At 39.4% G+C, this 16,365-nt stretch overlaps 1 protein-coding gene across 23 annotated transcripts in view; it reads right to left on the bottom strand.

Annotated features, from left to right (window-relative positions):
* The window catches only part of LRRFIP2 (LRR binding FLII interacting protein 2), an 86,312-nt gene that overhangs the window by 45,056 nt on the left and 24,891 nt on the right, over positions 1 to 16,365 (bottom strand). For 10 of the 23 annotated variants that reach the window (XM_025216488.1, XM_025216495.1, XM_025216499.1 and 7 more), the window contains exons 3-8: positions 12,813 to 12,899; positions 11,007 to 11,057; positions 9,038 to 9,091; positions 5,664 to 5,732; positions 3,709 to 3,750; positions 911 to 976 (exon numbers count right to left, since the gene is read on the bottom strand). In XM_025216488.1, coding sequence (XP_025072273.1) covers positions 911 to 976; positions 3,709 to 3,750; positions 5,664 to 5,732; positions 9,038 to 9,091; positions 11,007 to 11,057; positions 12,813 to 12,899 — 369 coding nt within the window. The remainder of the gene's footprint in view (positions 1 to 910; positions 977 to 3,708; positions 3,751 to 5,663; positions 5,733 to 9,037; positions 9,092 to 11,006; positions 11,058 to 12,812; positions 12,900 to 16,365) is intronic. The other 13 variants (XM_025216500.1, XM_025216502.1, XM_025216504.1 and 10 more) reach the window with 5 other exon arrangements.

The raw sequence follows: 16,365 nt of genomic DNA, 5'->3' as shown, positions 1-16,365 counted from the left end.
TTCCCAAAGGAATAAGGATCAGCGCTGTATATATGTTTGAAGATTTCAGTTTTATTTATTTTGAAGACTAGTGTTGGGAATGGAAACAAAACCATGGATTTTTTCCTAAGATTATTGTTTTGAAATGTGGGAATAGCTATAGTGTCAAAAATAGGAAGACATTTCAGTACAAATAATGAATGCTAAATGCACAGATTTCAGGTGGGATTCTTTCATAAAGGCACTCAACACTAAGCCTACCCCTTTCCCTCTAAATTAATTGGGTTATCAGTATCAAGCCCTTTTGAAAATGTCATCCTAAAAATCATTCAAAATTACAGATTTCTTGTTTATGTCAAGCACATCTGGTTTTAACCACACACTTTACCTTTCACAACTGTATTCTGGAAATTATAATAATCCCCATATCTTTGGCAATGTATCGCTGGAATGGTATCACACATTTATAACAAACTTAACCGGTTTATTTCTCAACTGAATTTAAAAAAAAAAAAAAAAAATCACTGGTGGGAGCAGGCAGTTTAGAAGAGCAAGCAGTAACAATTACTGTCTTGACAAAATAATGTAGAGGGAAGGGATGTTTATCCACGGAAGTCTCACTACTACAAATATTTCCAAAAACCAGTAAAGACTTCTCAATGGTTTACGATTTAAGTTCTACTCTGAGTTACATTTATATAATCCGCTGACATGAACAGAGTTGCATGCATATAATTCAGATGAGAATCTGACGCAAAAACTCAAATAAAATCAACCAGATATTACTGTACACAAAGACATGCATAGTCAATATCCTAAACATATACTGGAATAAGGACACTTGGTATATTAAATAATACATACCTGTATGTAATAAGTATAATAAATACAATACTTGCGTAATATATATATATTGCATTAAAGAACTAACCAACAGATCTTTGTGGGAATAAGAATATTCCTTCTTTCTACCATGGAAGACGCTGTAAGCATGAGTCTAAGAGTAAAAATTTAGAAAGTTACAAACAGAATTTTGAACATCACCAGAGTACATTCAAATTACGTATGCAAATTTTGGATACTCATGCGTTGTTGAGAAGCAAAGCCATAGAAAATAGTGACCCACCTAGTAAGAGATATGGGATTTGGGCCAGACAAAGAAGCAAGAGACTGATATCAGTAAACTCCAAAAAAACAGAGTCACTATAATTTGGCTACAGTAGGGATCAGCAACTTATAGGCCATGGAGCCATTTGATCTGGCCCATGGATTTGGGACTTCGGCAGCCTGGGGTTTTGGCAGCTGCAGTAGGCACTTTCCCTGTGCTATCACCTACCTGCCTCCAACCCAACCGGGTTACTTTGGCCTGCAGCTTAACAAGGCTGCTGACTGCTACACTACAGGAAAAATACAATAATAAAAAGTAGCAAAAGACAAAAACTCAATGTGGCTCACACAAAACAAGCAAAACAATAATAAAAATTGCTTAGAAGTTAAAAAAGAATGTCATTTCCTCTATATTCAACCTACTCAGATATCATACCAGCTTAAAAAAAGTCATTTAAGGAATTTACAGGTCTCCTATAGAGAAAAAAAAATGTCTGAAGCCTGTGTGGCTTCATAAGTGGACTCACACAAATCCTTGATGAATATGCTTACAAGTAGGTCTTGAGAGGCACCATCACATACATAGCCACTTAAGCTTCTGAAGAATATTACATTAATTATTTAAATAAAAATTTCTAGTCCTAGTGGCTTTGAAAACTAAAAAACAGCTTTAAAAAAATCTAAAGAGATCCTAAATCAAAGCACAAACTACCTAAAGCCACCTCTTATATGCAGTGTATTGCCTAAGCAGTCAGGCTGTACACCAAGGAATGGAAGAAATCCTTCTTGGAGAAGTCATTCCCAAACAACAGAGCTTCTCAACAATCATTTACGATTTTTGTAAGCATGGCAGGTAGGAAGTTATTGCAGGTAGGTTGCATACAACACTAGTCACAAATCTTTGTAGCAAAAAACTGAAACTTCTGACAGAGCTAGGCTCTATATCAGGGGGCAAATATGCCAAGGGAGTTTATCCAGCCCACAGTGGGTCCCTCAGCCCTACCTGGCCCAGGCACAAGAGACAGTCCGGGCCATGGAGCATGTGGCCGGTCCCACTGCCCCTGGGTGCACAGTGGCATAGGGGCAGTGCAGTGGCCGGACTCCGCTTTCTGGCAGCGGCTCCTTCCAGCTGCCACCACTAGTGTCTCCACTGCCACTGGACCCAGCCCCACTGCTTGAGAGTATGCTGTGTAAGAAATAAGGCCTGCCCGCACCACTGCCAGAGGTGCTGGATAGAGTGGCCAGGCAGGGTCTCCATGGAGACTGGCCAGGATCCACACAAGCAGAGCGTGCTCAACCAGGGGGATGCACTCCCCCCCCCCCCCCCCCCCCCCCCCGGACAGCTCACCCAGTCTTGAAGTGGCCCAAAAGCCAAATAATTGCCCATTTCTGCTCTATATCATGCGAAGTGTGCACTTTCTCTAAACAGACTAATGATATTTCCTTGTTTCCTACACAGCAGACTCTCAGTGACACTCTGTAGTTAGACCTCTCCTGAGGAAGAAGAGACAAGACTATTTATTTCCTATTTTATTTATGAAATGTAATCATTTAATCAAAACAAAACATTTCTATTTGCTTCTCTACACCTACCTATGATTACACAAATTCCTCACCATTACAAACAATTCTGAAGCAAGCAATTTTTGGAGCCCTTGCATAGGTAAGCTGCCAAATAACTTTACTGTTTTAATAACCCCAGAAACAGCCACTGTGAGCAGAAAGTTCTGTCTACTTGAAAATTTATAAGATCAGGAAAGTTGTTAGTACTGTACTGTCTCACATACAACATGCAACTTTCCCCCCAAAAGTCAGTCCCCCAAATTTTGGCATGTTTTAAGAAGAGAAGATGTTTTCTTTGCTGCAGAAGAAGCACATGTGGAGACACCGTGCATGCCATGCAGCTGCCAAGGTGGCAGAGTTGTCAGCTGTTGGCTGAGTACCATAGATTGTGCCTGAAGCAGCAAGTGAGCAGCTGCTGGTAGTATCTTGATGAGGCTTATGATGTGGAAACAACTCTTAATTTACAGGAATTTATAAAAAGAACTACTTAGAGTAAGAATTAACAGTCTTGCTATTGCTCTTGCAAGGATCTGGAGCCTAACCCTGCATGACAGAGTAAGTCCTCCCAGAAACAGTGTCCAAGAAGTGTAGCCTCCAGGAGATGGTCTAGAGAGGCAGCTAGCACCTGGAAGTTCCCGATGCCAGTTGCCTCATCTAAATGGCCTCCTAGGGACACAATTCCTGGACACTGTCAGACAACAGGCCCTGACCCTGGGAGGTAGGGGAGAAATAAATCTACATTCTACCTTACAAAAAAACAAGGTGCATGTTTTATTTTGGGAATGTGTTGCATGCAAGAAAATACAGAAACACAGTATTTATATTTTATATTTAACTGCATTGGGAGGTTTTTCTTTGTTTTCTTTTGGTTTTTATAAAATTACACATATACTTTTCCTCGAGTTAGACTGTGAGTACAAATAACTCTGGAAACACAAGAAGGTAAAATCAAGTTAGCGATCTCATTTTTTAATGTTCCACCAAAGTCAGTGTAATCGCATCTTTAAAAAAAATAAAATAAAAGTAATCTTCATGCAGGCATGCATATTATCTACATACTGAGAGAGAGTAACTTGTAGATCGAGCCTTCAAGCCTTCATACTAATGTACAGTAAGCAAAGATAGAAATCAATTTGAGAATTAAAAACAAGAAATCAAAATAGAAAAATTCTAAGCTATTTTAATATTTATATAGAACCCAAAGAAATTAATTTAAAAAAAAAAATCAGTCTAATAAATACAACAAAGTTCACCTGGTAAGGAATGGTATGCTGCCTCTATAAAGGTTTTGGGTGGCATGGGGCGAATGGACTTTTCATTTAGACTGATATCACTTAACTAATACAACCAATTTTCTGATAAGTGCTGATTTATAGTAGCAATGGAACTCTTGCTGCATAAAACATTTTTCATAATGGATGTTGTCTATCTGTTGGCAATGTAAGAACTGTAACAGCATCCAGGTCCCTCTTCTATTTGCTGTTGGCTCCCCACGGCTAGTAGGAATTAAAGGTAATGAAAAAAATTATTGTTTTTGCAAATAAAACAGACAGATAGAGATTGCTATTTTTCATGGGCAGCAGATCTGCTGAGCAGTGTGATATCAGTTTAAGTCTACCTTTTCTGAAATGTAAAGCAGAAAGAAAATTTGTTCCAGAACCTGTTTATCCACTGTGCTAATAAGCACAACTGGAGGCCTAAGCTGGCAGTCTTTTTCAGCAAGACATTGATTGCTGAGAGAAAGATAACTTTTTTTCTTCTTTCTACTTAATTAGGCTTTCCCAAATATTCTTCTTCTGAAGCTTAAGGTCTGGATCTTCCTTTATCTTATATTAGTTTAGCTAAAAGATTTTAAATCTTAAATAGGTATAGTTTAACTGATGAAAAACCCTGTGTGTACAATCTCAATTTGATTTAAATCTGGTTTACATGCTTTAGTTTGCATCAGTACACTTACAAATTTAGCTGACATATATGATAAAAGTGCCTCTTCATAGACCTCTGCACCAATTTAAATTGGGTTTCAGGCAAATTTAGTGGTAATTACACAACTGTAATATGTGTATATAAGCAAGATCTGGATAGGCAAATATTCCTTCCAGAAGATGGAAACAAAATCCAACCCAGGAAACTGTTTTCATACCTCTACATTCAGATCAAAATGTATTAAAGAAATCAACAACTTCATAAAGTATTTAAATACTCATATAAAACATATGCAGGCAAATCATCTATGCTAGAAAAAAAAAAGTATTCCAGAAAATTCAGTTAAGAGGTAAAAGTCTTTTATATTTCAGCCTGGCTTATAGATAAATTTAGTGATACTCGCTGGGAGGAGGAAAAAAGTCGCCTGCCAACATTTGTATCAATGAATGCAAACTGAAATGGTTTTCAACAACAACTTGCCTCATTTTTGTTTTAAGGGGGAGTTTGGAAATGGACATTTTCAAACATGACCTTTCCCCACAACAGCACACCCAATTTACTTCCCGATTCAAACCAAAACTCTTGAGTACCAGATTTCTTAGCACAGTCATGCTTAACCTCTGATCCATGGGGCTCCCTGCATGTCCATAAACTTGGCAGTAGGGGGATCAGTGGCAATTAATGTTGCCACTATTCCCCAGCCATCAAATGAAATGGCTCTGGGAAGAGCCATTGCTAAGCCAGCCAGGTAGATGAAATGGCTCTGGCAAGTAGGCCCAATCTGGTACACGTGTGGAGGCCTTAGCAATAGACCAAATCTGGCAGGCATGGGCCCTGGGCTAAGCAGCAGGCCCAGGGTCCAAGCAGTGGGGTTGATCCAGAGCATATGGCTGGAGCCATGGACCAGATCATATCCATGGAAAATGCTGCGCTACTATAATATGCAACTTCTACAATCACGATACACTAAATATTATCCTCCAATAAACAAATTATTCTATCTGCAATCACAGCTTTTGATTAAGGAGCACACAAAATGTAAAAATCACACAAACAAACTAGCATATGCTCATCTCTAGGTTACACACCCCGTGATCTCTCCTTTGGGAAGCACTTGTTCTGCTTCTGTGTGACCCAGTGGCATCCAAAGATGAGGTCTTAAGAATAAAATTGTAAAAGATTATGGATCACAAATATGTAAACTAAATTGGAATATATACACTCAATGCAAACCAAGAAGTATAAGAAATTATATTCAGGCACCAGAATGACAGTATAACAAAGACACGGGTATACGCTAAAAAGAACAGTTAGCAACCACCTCACTTGCTATCCTGTGGCTGTGGACACAAGATACTTAGAGCCCTTTCAAAAGGAAAATGTTTCAAAATGGCAGCAACTGGTACATTCTAATTATTATGTATGAAAGAGCTGAGAACAATTCAAAAGCAGCAAAAAACCTCCAAGTCTAACACTGGATGAAGAAGTGTTAAACTTGGAGCCTTTTTGCTGTATTTGAATTGCTCTCAACTCGTTCACACACAACAATCACTTTTTTGAATGTGGCAGTACACTCCAGTTGAGAGCCAAAACTGGTGCTGCCTTCTCCAGATAAAAAATGCCCTTTGCACCTGCTGCACTGCTAGTCCAGGAAGGGCTGTGCCACATGCACTTGCACCTCCACCTCCTCTATTAAGGCCTTCTGATCAGCCTAAAGCAGGCAGAAGTTGGCTTGGGTTGTACCGTTTCCTGTACCACCCTCACCCATGCTCCTCCCAGAAACAGAGGGTGCCTACAGACATTTAGTTCCATGAGTCAGAATGCCACTGAACCCAACAGGCAGTCACCTGTTGCAGGGGGCTGCAGCCTGCCTGAACCTGCCCCAGCCAGCAGGAGAGAGCACTCCAGCAACCTCATAGGAGGCTGCCAAGCTGCTCCTCTCCCCAGTCTCACCCCCCACCTTCCCTCACCCCCTGCCCGAGCCTCTTGACAGCAGCAGCATGCAGCTGTCTACTTGGCTCTGCCACACCTGGAGCTGGGCCAAGGAGAGGGCGAGGCTGGTGCTCACCAGCACAAGCACCAGCCCAACCCTGCAAGAGCACATGGGATGCAGGTGGAAATTGCCCGCAGGTGGAAATTAACCCTTGCAGGGAACCTGAACAGAAGTTCACCAAGGCATTTTGCTCTGGAGAGCCTTCAGCTAATAGCTGATTTAACAAGGGTTAATTTTTCATATGACAGGCCATTTTAAAAGCACCCTGCAGCCGCAAATATGTGTTACATCACTGCTGTAGTGTGCTTTCAGGGGCCTTATCATACAAAAAATGTAACTTGTGTAAGCACTCAGAGCCACACATATGGAACTATCCTGAGTGCCTCTGTTTACAAGTGTGTGGTAGGGCAGAGGTGGGGGGCGAGGTTAAGAGGTTTGCAGTGGAGTCTGAGAAGGGCTACAGCCCAAGCCAGCTCCTACCAATTTCAACCTGGTCAGAGGACTCCACCATGGGTTTGATTTAAATCATGATTTAAATCACTGGTCAGGAAGCTTTCATTTAATTGTTATTTTCTACAAAAAGTGCATTCTTGCTGTTCGATATCTTTTATTCATTTAACTTCTTGAAACGTTGCATTTTTAGAGAAAGGTAAAGGCTTGACTGTGTACAAAAACTTGCAGCCCAGCATGGGGGGCATCAGGGAGTCCCTCCCTCGGGGGGCTTCCCCCTACCCCAGGGTCCCTAGCCCCAGGCAGCACAGGGGAACTCTTCCTCTCCCGAACTCCAGGGCTGCTTGCCTTAGCTGCTGCAAGTCCCAGGGACAGCGCAGGGCAGCCTCAGGGACTGGAGGAAAATTCTTCCACTCCCCTGCAAAAAGTTTTGCCTCAGACTAACAGCAGCTTGAGCAAAACTGGCTGTGGAGGAGCAAAATAATTTCCCTCTACTGCGTGGGGAGGCTGCATGGGCAGGCACCCAGCCCCAAGGACTTCTCCCTCCCTCCTGTGGTAGCAGCTAAAGCAATCAGCAGCTGGGAAGGATAAGGGGGAGGGCTGCCAAGGGTAGGGCTTTCCCTTCCCCCATGTGCTGTGTAGACCCTGGTTAAGGGGGTCTGAGGGTCTGTTCCCCTGCCTCCCCCATCCCTATGGGCTGATGGATGCAGGCCAGAAGCAGACTAAGGAGTAGAGGGGTGAGGTAGTCCCTGCTCCGCTGGAGTAGACAGTATAACCCAGGGCTGCAAAGCATCCTGGGATGCTGGGGGACTACAAGTTAACTTGAACCAGAAAGGGATCTGGGACAGAAGTTCCGTAAACCAGTTTGACCTAAATCAGTTAAGTCTGATACAGGTTCATCTTCAACCGGTTTTGGCCATTTTAAAAGCAGTTTATGTGCACTGAACTTCTATTCTGTTACAGGTTTAAACCAGTTTCTGATCACTTAAACCAATTTATGTGTAACTTCTGTCCCTAGCCAAGGAGTGAGCATGGCAACTTAAGAAACAATTCCCTGCTTCCACAAGAGCGCAAAAACAGCATGGAGAGCTCCCCACAACACTCTTAAGTATGAGAGGGATAGAGAAGGAAAAGGGAAAAACTAAAAGAGAAAACTGGATTTGAAAAGAAAGAAGTGATGAGAGGATTAGAGAGGAGGAAGCAACTGACAGGGTAGAGAGAAAAATGAGTGCAGAAAAGAAACTGGAAGAATTGAAAGAATGAATGAAAAAAAGGAAGGGGAAGGAAACTAGAAGACAAAGAAGAATATGGAAGAGAAGAGGATAAAAGAGATTAGTTTCCACCTACCAAAACACCACTCTCAAAGACATGGTGTATACCTTTAAAAACAACAAAAGACTAAGAGCATTTTTTTACCTCAATGCACACAGCCTGAAATGTCTTACTATAGAAATATACACATTATTCAGCTATTTCTCAGCACTTAAGCCTTAGATATTCTTCTCACAAAAGTAGCACAATGACAATCTGATTTTTAAAAAATTCCCAGTTTTAAAATATATGCTAAAGAGCTAAAACAGAGTATGTGCCATTTTTAATTTGTTGCTAAAGAGAAGTAAAATTCTTCTACATGATCAAGTTTTGAACTACATATAATCTGCAGCCTATTTCCAAACTTGTGATGTTATATTACACAATTAAATTACACAAGTAACCATTTAGTATTATATTGAAAACACTAGCTTCTCAAATAAAACAAATTTAGATTCAGACAATTTTTTATACAAAAACACAGCGTCTACTTTGGTATTTTGACTATCTCAGTACTGATTAAATAGATAGCCTGCATGAACTTTGATACTACACTGAACCCAAGTACTAACTCTATGACTGCCAATATTTTGGGAAGATACTACGTCATCCACTTCCTAACAGAATGAAATCAAATCAAAAAGTGAAATATTAAAGATAAAGACAGAAAGGTAAGATGAGAGCAAAAAATAACAGGTTAGCACGAACCAGATATGAATGTTGACTGGACCGGTGAGAATACCTGGCCCTTTCTGAATCTTCCTGAGAAAGAAGAAATATATAATTATTTAATGAAAATGATGGGACAGTGAAAAGCAAGCAAAGACAGCAACATGCAGTTATGCTGTCTACTCAAAGATGTATCTGGGCAACGGGGGGAAAAAACCTGAAGCAAGCAAATCCATTCAAGACACATCGAAGTGTGGAAGTTCGTTGTCTGGTGTCTACCACTGCATATCATTAAAAGAAAAGTACAATTGATATGATGTATTATTCCTTAAAGGTCATTATTCAACAATCTTTGCTAGCAGTACAGAAAAATGACATTGTCTAGAAATAAATATAGCAGAATATATGCAACTCTCATTAGTTAAAAATTCAAAACATAAGAAATCTTGGAATTAGATACTAGAAAAATTCTAGCAAAATGACAAAAAAAACTGAATTAAAAAGTTGCTTTAGTTCTAATACAAGATTTTGTGTTTCATTGTCGCTAATAGTAATTATGATTATTACCAGCAGTAGAAAGTTAAAGTGTAAAATTATTCTACATAGTTATGCATTTTACATATAGAAGGCTCCTAACCCCCTAAAAGCATAGTTGTAGATACTGAAAATTGTTTTACTTCTACAGTTTTCAGGCTCATTCTTCCTTCTCCATTATAGAAACAAAGGGTGGTAATTATCACGACTGAGTCTGCTCCAACGTCCTGTAATTATAGCATGTTGGTGCAGCCTCGCTGCACGTGTATATGTGCCCAAAGTTTCTCAAAGAATGGCTCATTTGCAAACCGTGCATATACTTTCTTCAACCAAAGGATAGGGGGAAGGGGAAGAACCTCAGAGAAAAATATAAAAAAATACTAAAATTTAAAATAAGTCATACTATTCCTTAAACTGCTAAGAACCATTCCAGCAAAAAATGTTGTAGGAAAGAACTTGATTAAAAAACTTTTGTAGTCAAAAGGTTGTCTAATTTTATCCCAACTATACAGTTGGTCCAATAAAAAGGTGTCACTCAAGTTCATTACCTCACAGGAAACATATTTTGAAACAATTTCTTAAATTTTAGCCTTTCATATAAAACTTTACACTAAATCTACAATTCCCATAACAAAAAACAACAACAAAAAAAACCTTTAAAGTGTCTTGCCTACTCCAGTCTTTCATCTGTGAAAAAAATCTAAAACTGCCTTCAAAATCAGACATTACGTCACAGTAAAGGCCTAGATGAGCTCTTCTCAACCCAGAGTGCCACATCACCCAACAGTGATGAGATAAAGAAGCTGCAGGGTGCCATGCAGTATTAGCAATGTTAGGTGTGCAAACACATGATTTTCAAGATGAATTTAAAGATTTCAAATATGAATCCATAGTGTTAAAACACTGATGTCCTGCCATATCAGCTGTTCTAGCACTACAAAAGGCAACTGGCCACACACTTGTGATGTCTGGAATGCTTAAAAAATGCCAATTCACCACAAAAATATATGAAAAATATTTGCTGTTTCAAATAGCAAACTTTGCATGTTTCCAAGATAAATTTAATGTGTGGTCAGGTCCAAGAGACCCCACTTTCCCATGGTGCTCTGATATCCAAAGGCAGGCAGGGAGAGCAGATGACCCCCTGACAGACCACCCAATGGGGAGTTGAGGGAGTTCTGTAGGGACCAACTTCAAGGCAGCCCTGTCCTGGGTGCTGTCTGGGGACAAAGTTGCAGCACAGCGGGGGCTTGCCTGGATCACCAATCTCTAGTCTCAGACCAGTCTGCAGTCTCAGACCAGTCTCTAGTCTGCAATTGGTCTCCAGCCAAAGGAACTCTAAAGGTCTCACAGGCAACCCAAGAAACAGCTGCAGCAGTACACTTCACAAACCATTAGTAAATTATTCTCTCCAAACTTATGTTAGTTCTTCAGTCAAGTGTAAACAGCACACAAACAGGCAGTCCTGGCCTACCATCCATTTTTGGATATGCCCCCATTTTTTATCATAAGAGCGATGAGAAAGCTACAAAATACAGAGAATAGAGGAAATGTGATATACTTCACAATATGTAAAACAGGTAAGCATCCTGCACAGTTTAAGTTCATCACCCAGTAATGTACTAAACAGGAACAGAAACAGGAATAGAACAACTACAAAAATAAAAGCTAAATATAAAAACCTGTCATCTTGATTTTTAATTTGACTTCGTACCACCACAGCATACTGGCCAATATTAATAAGAGAATTACAGTTTTCATACAATCCATTAACATTTTTTTTTTAATTTCATACTGAAATTAAGACAAAATTTAAAAAATTAACCTCCTTAGTGTTCAAAACAGACTGTTCAAACAAAGAGAGATGATAGATTTTTCCTTTATTTCTTTTTAATATTGTTACAAGTAACTATCATATGTATTACTTTCACCTCTAATTTGTCTTTAGGTTCAGTTTCTCTGTACATCTGACAGTTCTGAGTTCTGTCAGTTTTATATTTCAGCCATTAACCTTGAGTTAAATATTCTCCAAGCTTGTATACATTCCTCCAACAGAAACAGCAGAGAAAGAAGCCATACTTGTAAACAAATATCAATTGATTTGGGGGCACTAATAGTACTTTATTTTAATTCATCGTTTGAAAAAAAAAAAAAAAAAAGGCTGTATTTCAAGATTAAAATGTTTATTTACTGAAAACATTAAATACAGCACGTTCGTCCATACAAAAAATTAAGGTCTGACTTTTCTATGTTACTAATACGCTATTGCGTGCTTCCAGAAAGCCCAAGTAAAATAATTTAAGATAAAAGGACCACAGCCATTTTCAAAAGGTAATATTTAGTTCAGCCTATTTATTCTATTTTTGTGCAACTTTGTATATATGTAATGTATTAAACTCAATCAAGATATTAGATATAACCATTCCAAATATATTTTCTCACTTAGTATGGGAATGTATCAATTATAAGAGGTGTGTTTTATGATGGTATGTTAAATACACAGTACTACAGCTCTATCTGAATAACTGATCTTTTGACTGTAGTATTCTTTATTTTAATTCACAATTCAAACATAAACAAACATCTACATATATGTGGATGTAGATATGGATGTAGAAAGTTATTCATTGCTGAATGCAGGAAATTGCTGCGCAGTAAACTACTCCTGAGTGCAGCATCCACATGTATGCCCAGGTCAGCAGCAAACTGAGCCCAAGTGGAGCAATTTAGATCAGAGCTGCCACCCTGGGCTGGCGGCCATCTCCGGGTGGGGGTGAGCCCCAGGCTCTGGGTCACTGTGTTGCGCAGTGGAGAAGCTGCTTATGCCATGAGGTTCCTGAAGCTCCTGAGCCATGTGGCTTGGCAGCAGGCAGGAGTATGGCCCCCTGCTGCCTGGGCTGACCAGGTACAATTTGTACTCACATCACTGTTTGCAAGTGCATTTAATTATACTAATTTACAGCACTATCAAATAGTACTTGCATCTGACAGGACTATCCATCCGATTGTGCAGTAAAGTAGTCTACACCTACATAAGTATCATGCATGTATAGAGGACAAAGCTTTACTGTGCAGTAAAATGCATGGGTAGATGCACCCAGTGATACCAAATATATACTCTAGGAAAAAAAATAGCAATAGCTGTGCTATGAGGAAAAGGGCTGCACATGGTGAAAAAAACAGAAATAGTTTATTTAAATAAATAAATAAATAAATATAATTAAAAGGAAACTAACATTTTTAGTGTAATATTATAATAAAGCATCACAATGTATGTTACCTCTTTTTGCTGTCTCTCCAGTTCCCTCATACGTATATCTCTTGCTTCTGCTCGAGCTGCTCGTTTGGCTGCAAGCCTTGCTTCTGCCTATAAGAAAATTTTAGGTCATTAAGTTAATGGCAGCTTTCAAAATACATTTTCTAAATAAAAATGGTTTCATACCCAATTCAACTATTTTTCACAGAAAGAGATCCAGATTCGAGTGCATACTTTCTAAATATTCAAAGAATCAGTCTGACCACAAGCAACAGCTGTAATGGCATGAACAAAATCACAAAAATGAGTAAGTATTAGAATTTTTTCACCTAGCTGTAAGGGTAGGGGGGAAGCAAGGACAGGGAATAATTGGGGGGGTGGGGGGGGAGAGGGGGCAAAGGCACTCAGTCTACAATGAAAAATCACAAAATACACTTAATACTTGAAGACAATATTAAAGTTTGTCTATAAGGCTGCTGCCTCTACGGCAGCAGAGCCCCCTTCTGATAGTACACCAGTTATTACTGTCTGCCAAGACAGCTGCAGTCAACATAGCTATATCATCTAGTGTTTGATTTTTTTTCACATCTGCACAGACATAGATAGCTATACTGGCAAAACTTGGTCATGCATACTAAGCCTTGGAGCATAGTTGTATCTTTAGCATCCATGCTGTATTCCTAAATTAACCTCCCAGATCCCCTATTTCATTACCCAGTCTATTTCCAACAGACTGCAGCTTACCTAATTTTAACAGAAAGATTGATTCTTTATTAAGATACTTAATGATACCATATTCTCCATTTAAATGCACACCCTTAGGACTAAAAAAAAGCCATGTTCTTACCCGGAATATTATCTTACATGAATTCCATGTTGAAAATGCTCATTAAATACAGAAATAACTAAGTTTTTCACACCTCACTAACGTTTATTACCTTATTTCTCAAGAGCCTTAAATTTCTAATAGCAATCTTGAATCTGAAAGGACCTAGCCCAGTGATTCTCAACCAGGGTTCCATGGCAACCTGGCATGCCTTAGCATCCTTTTAATGGTGCCATGCAGTACTAGGTATGAGAACACCTACACATACACACAATAAACCCTGAGATTTCAAATAAGAATCCAGCCTCAAAAACATTTTGACTTGTGACAGTCTTTGAGTTCTTTGCAAAAGAAAAACTACTCTAATATTTTTCCATAGTCAAGAAATGAGTGAAAACTAAGAGGTGGTATTTTTGAGGGGTGCCTTGAGTCTAACAAAGGATGCTTTAAGTCTAACAAGGTTGAAAAACACTAACCTCATCAGTTCCAGACTGATTCAAAAGCCTAAAAATTGAAAACTACTAGTTAATTTAACCAGTTATGCAGTAAAAGGGAATATGAATATGTCCTAGATTAGAGAGCAGGACTGAAGAGTTCCTATGTACTTAAGCTGTTATGCTCTTACCAATACGGAGATAACAGTTATTTATTGAAAGTAATAGACAAAAAAATTGGGAACAATTTTATATACATTTTATACAGTTTAGTGAATTAAGTACTTATTCAACATGCATAAGTGGAGTACATGTACTTCTAATTTATCCAAAGTTTCATGAATTAACAGAATTAGTCCCTTCACAAAACTAGGGTGCTGAACACCCTTCTTCCATCTCCCACAAAACAAACAAAAACCCTTAGTTCATACATGGCTGAATAGTAAGCAAACTATTGCGCTTTAAATAAGCAAGTAATTACTTATCTGAAATACAATGTAAGCAGTTAGCTCTTCCAAGATAATTATGAAGTGGCCAAGATTTGTAGTGGTAAGAAGCAGTAAGTTCTTCTACATTTCAAAATTTAATGCTTAGTTAAAAACATTAAATGCTAATGAAAACAAAAAGGTTCCTTTCAAGACCATGATGAACTTCAATAGGATATATTTAATCTACAGTATTATTTTTATTTCCATATTAATCTTCTATCCCTCCTGCAACTTAAATATTTACTTAATAATAAAATGTTATTCTAAAAAATCAGTACAACTGGTACTCAACTACACACATAATGGGACATTAAAATCCCAGTAGTTATTATTTGGTGGCCAGTGTTCTGCTGCTAGCACATGCCAGGGGCAGTGACATCTGACTCCACCCCATACACAGATTGGGAGGGCATGTGCCCCGCCCCGGGACTCTGTCAGGGTGCTCGCAGCAGTGGGAGCCTCCCCATGCCCCCTACAACCTTTCTAAGTACCCCTAGGCATATGCATACCCCCAGTTGACAACCACTGGCATATGCCAATGAAGCAGGTGTGAAAAATACCATTTGAAACTACGTAGATAGTACATCTATGCTTAATCTCATACAGAACTTTTTTTTTTAATTAAATATTGTGTTTTGAATGTCAAGATTTCAGCATGTAAACATATACAAGTATAAAAATAAAGAAGTTTTTGTACTGTCATAGCAAGTTTGAGACCCTTCTTCCTCCATATATTTTTAAAGGAACTAGTGGCTTACAGAGACATAGTAAGTGCTTCTCAAAATTAAGAATTATCAGAATGTTGTAGTGAGCGAAATGGCAGTGCTTTGAACTCAAAAGTGTGTTTTAATTCATTATATATCTCTTCATAAAAGACTTTAAAGCTCTGCTGTTGAGTCCTATTATACTACAGTTTTGTGTTAACTTTAGTAGAATTCCATTTAGGTCACATTTATTCCATTTAGGGTTGAATGAATGAAATTATTTACTTAGTAGTATATGTGAAAAAAAATCTACCCCCTCTTTCCACCATTACATTATTACTGTCACTATGCACAGTACCGATATTTTCTAGATGCAGTAATACCATATTTACTTGGTTCCAAGATGAGGTTTACCCTCATTCAACATGCGGGGGGCAGGGAGAGGAAACCCTGGTCTTTCATTTGCTTATGGGCCAGGCAAGCTACTGTGGTTCCAGATGGGGCCAGGGTGGTTCATGAAGCAGACAAGAGGTACATGAGGGTGGAAGGAGTGCAGGGTGAGGGGCTGGGGGAAAGAGACATGCAGAGTGAGGGGAGTGCAGGGAAAGATACACAGTGCTAGGGGAAGGATGCATGGTGTAATGGGGAGCACAAGGAAAGGGTAGCAGGGAGAGCATAGATGAAGAGATGGAAGGAATGAGGGGGCTACAGAGCTTGGAGTGTTGTTCAGGGGAGGGGACCACAGAGAAAGGGACACAGGGCAGGTAGGGGTAGGGGGAACACAGGGAAAGGTGCATGGAGTGATGTGTGGAGCTGCTACAGCTTAAGCCCTGACCCTAACCAGGCTAAAGTCTGGGGCTGCCACTACTACCTCACCCAGGTGGGTGGTTCCATGCCCCGGGCAGAGGCAGAGGGCCAGAGCAGTTGCAAAGGGAGGGGGGTGTAAGCTGCCTGCCCCTTAGCTGCTACTTTCCCTGCCTCTAGTTTCTCTGTGGCAATTGTGGGAGGGATGAATTTAAGACAACTGCCCACTAACTAGATTACAGACATGGAAAATTATATATTTATTTTAATTTTCCATGTCTAGAATCCAAGAATTAAGGGGGGGGGGGTGGGGGCAAGCTA

This window comes from Alligator sinensis, unplaced genomic scaffold, assembly GCF_000455745.1.
Source record: "Alligator sinensis unplaced genomic scaffold, ASM45574v1 scaffold763_1, whole genome shotgun sequence".
Lineage (NCBI taxonomy): Eukaryota > Metazoa > Chordata > Crocodylia > Alligatoridae > Alligator > Alligator sinensis.
This window is presented reverse-complemented; position numbering and strand designations above follow the sequence as displayed.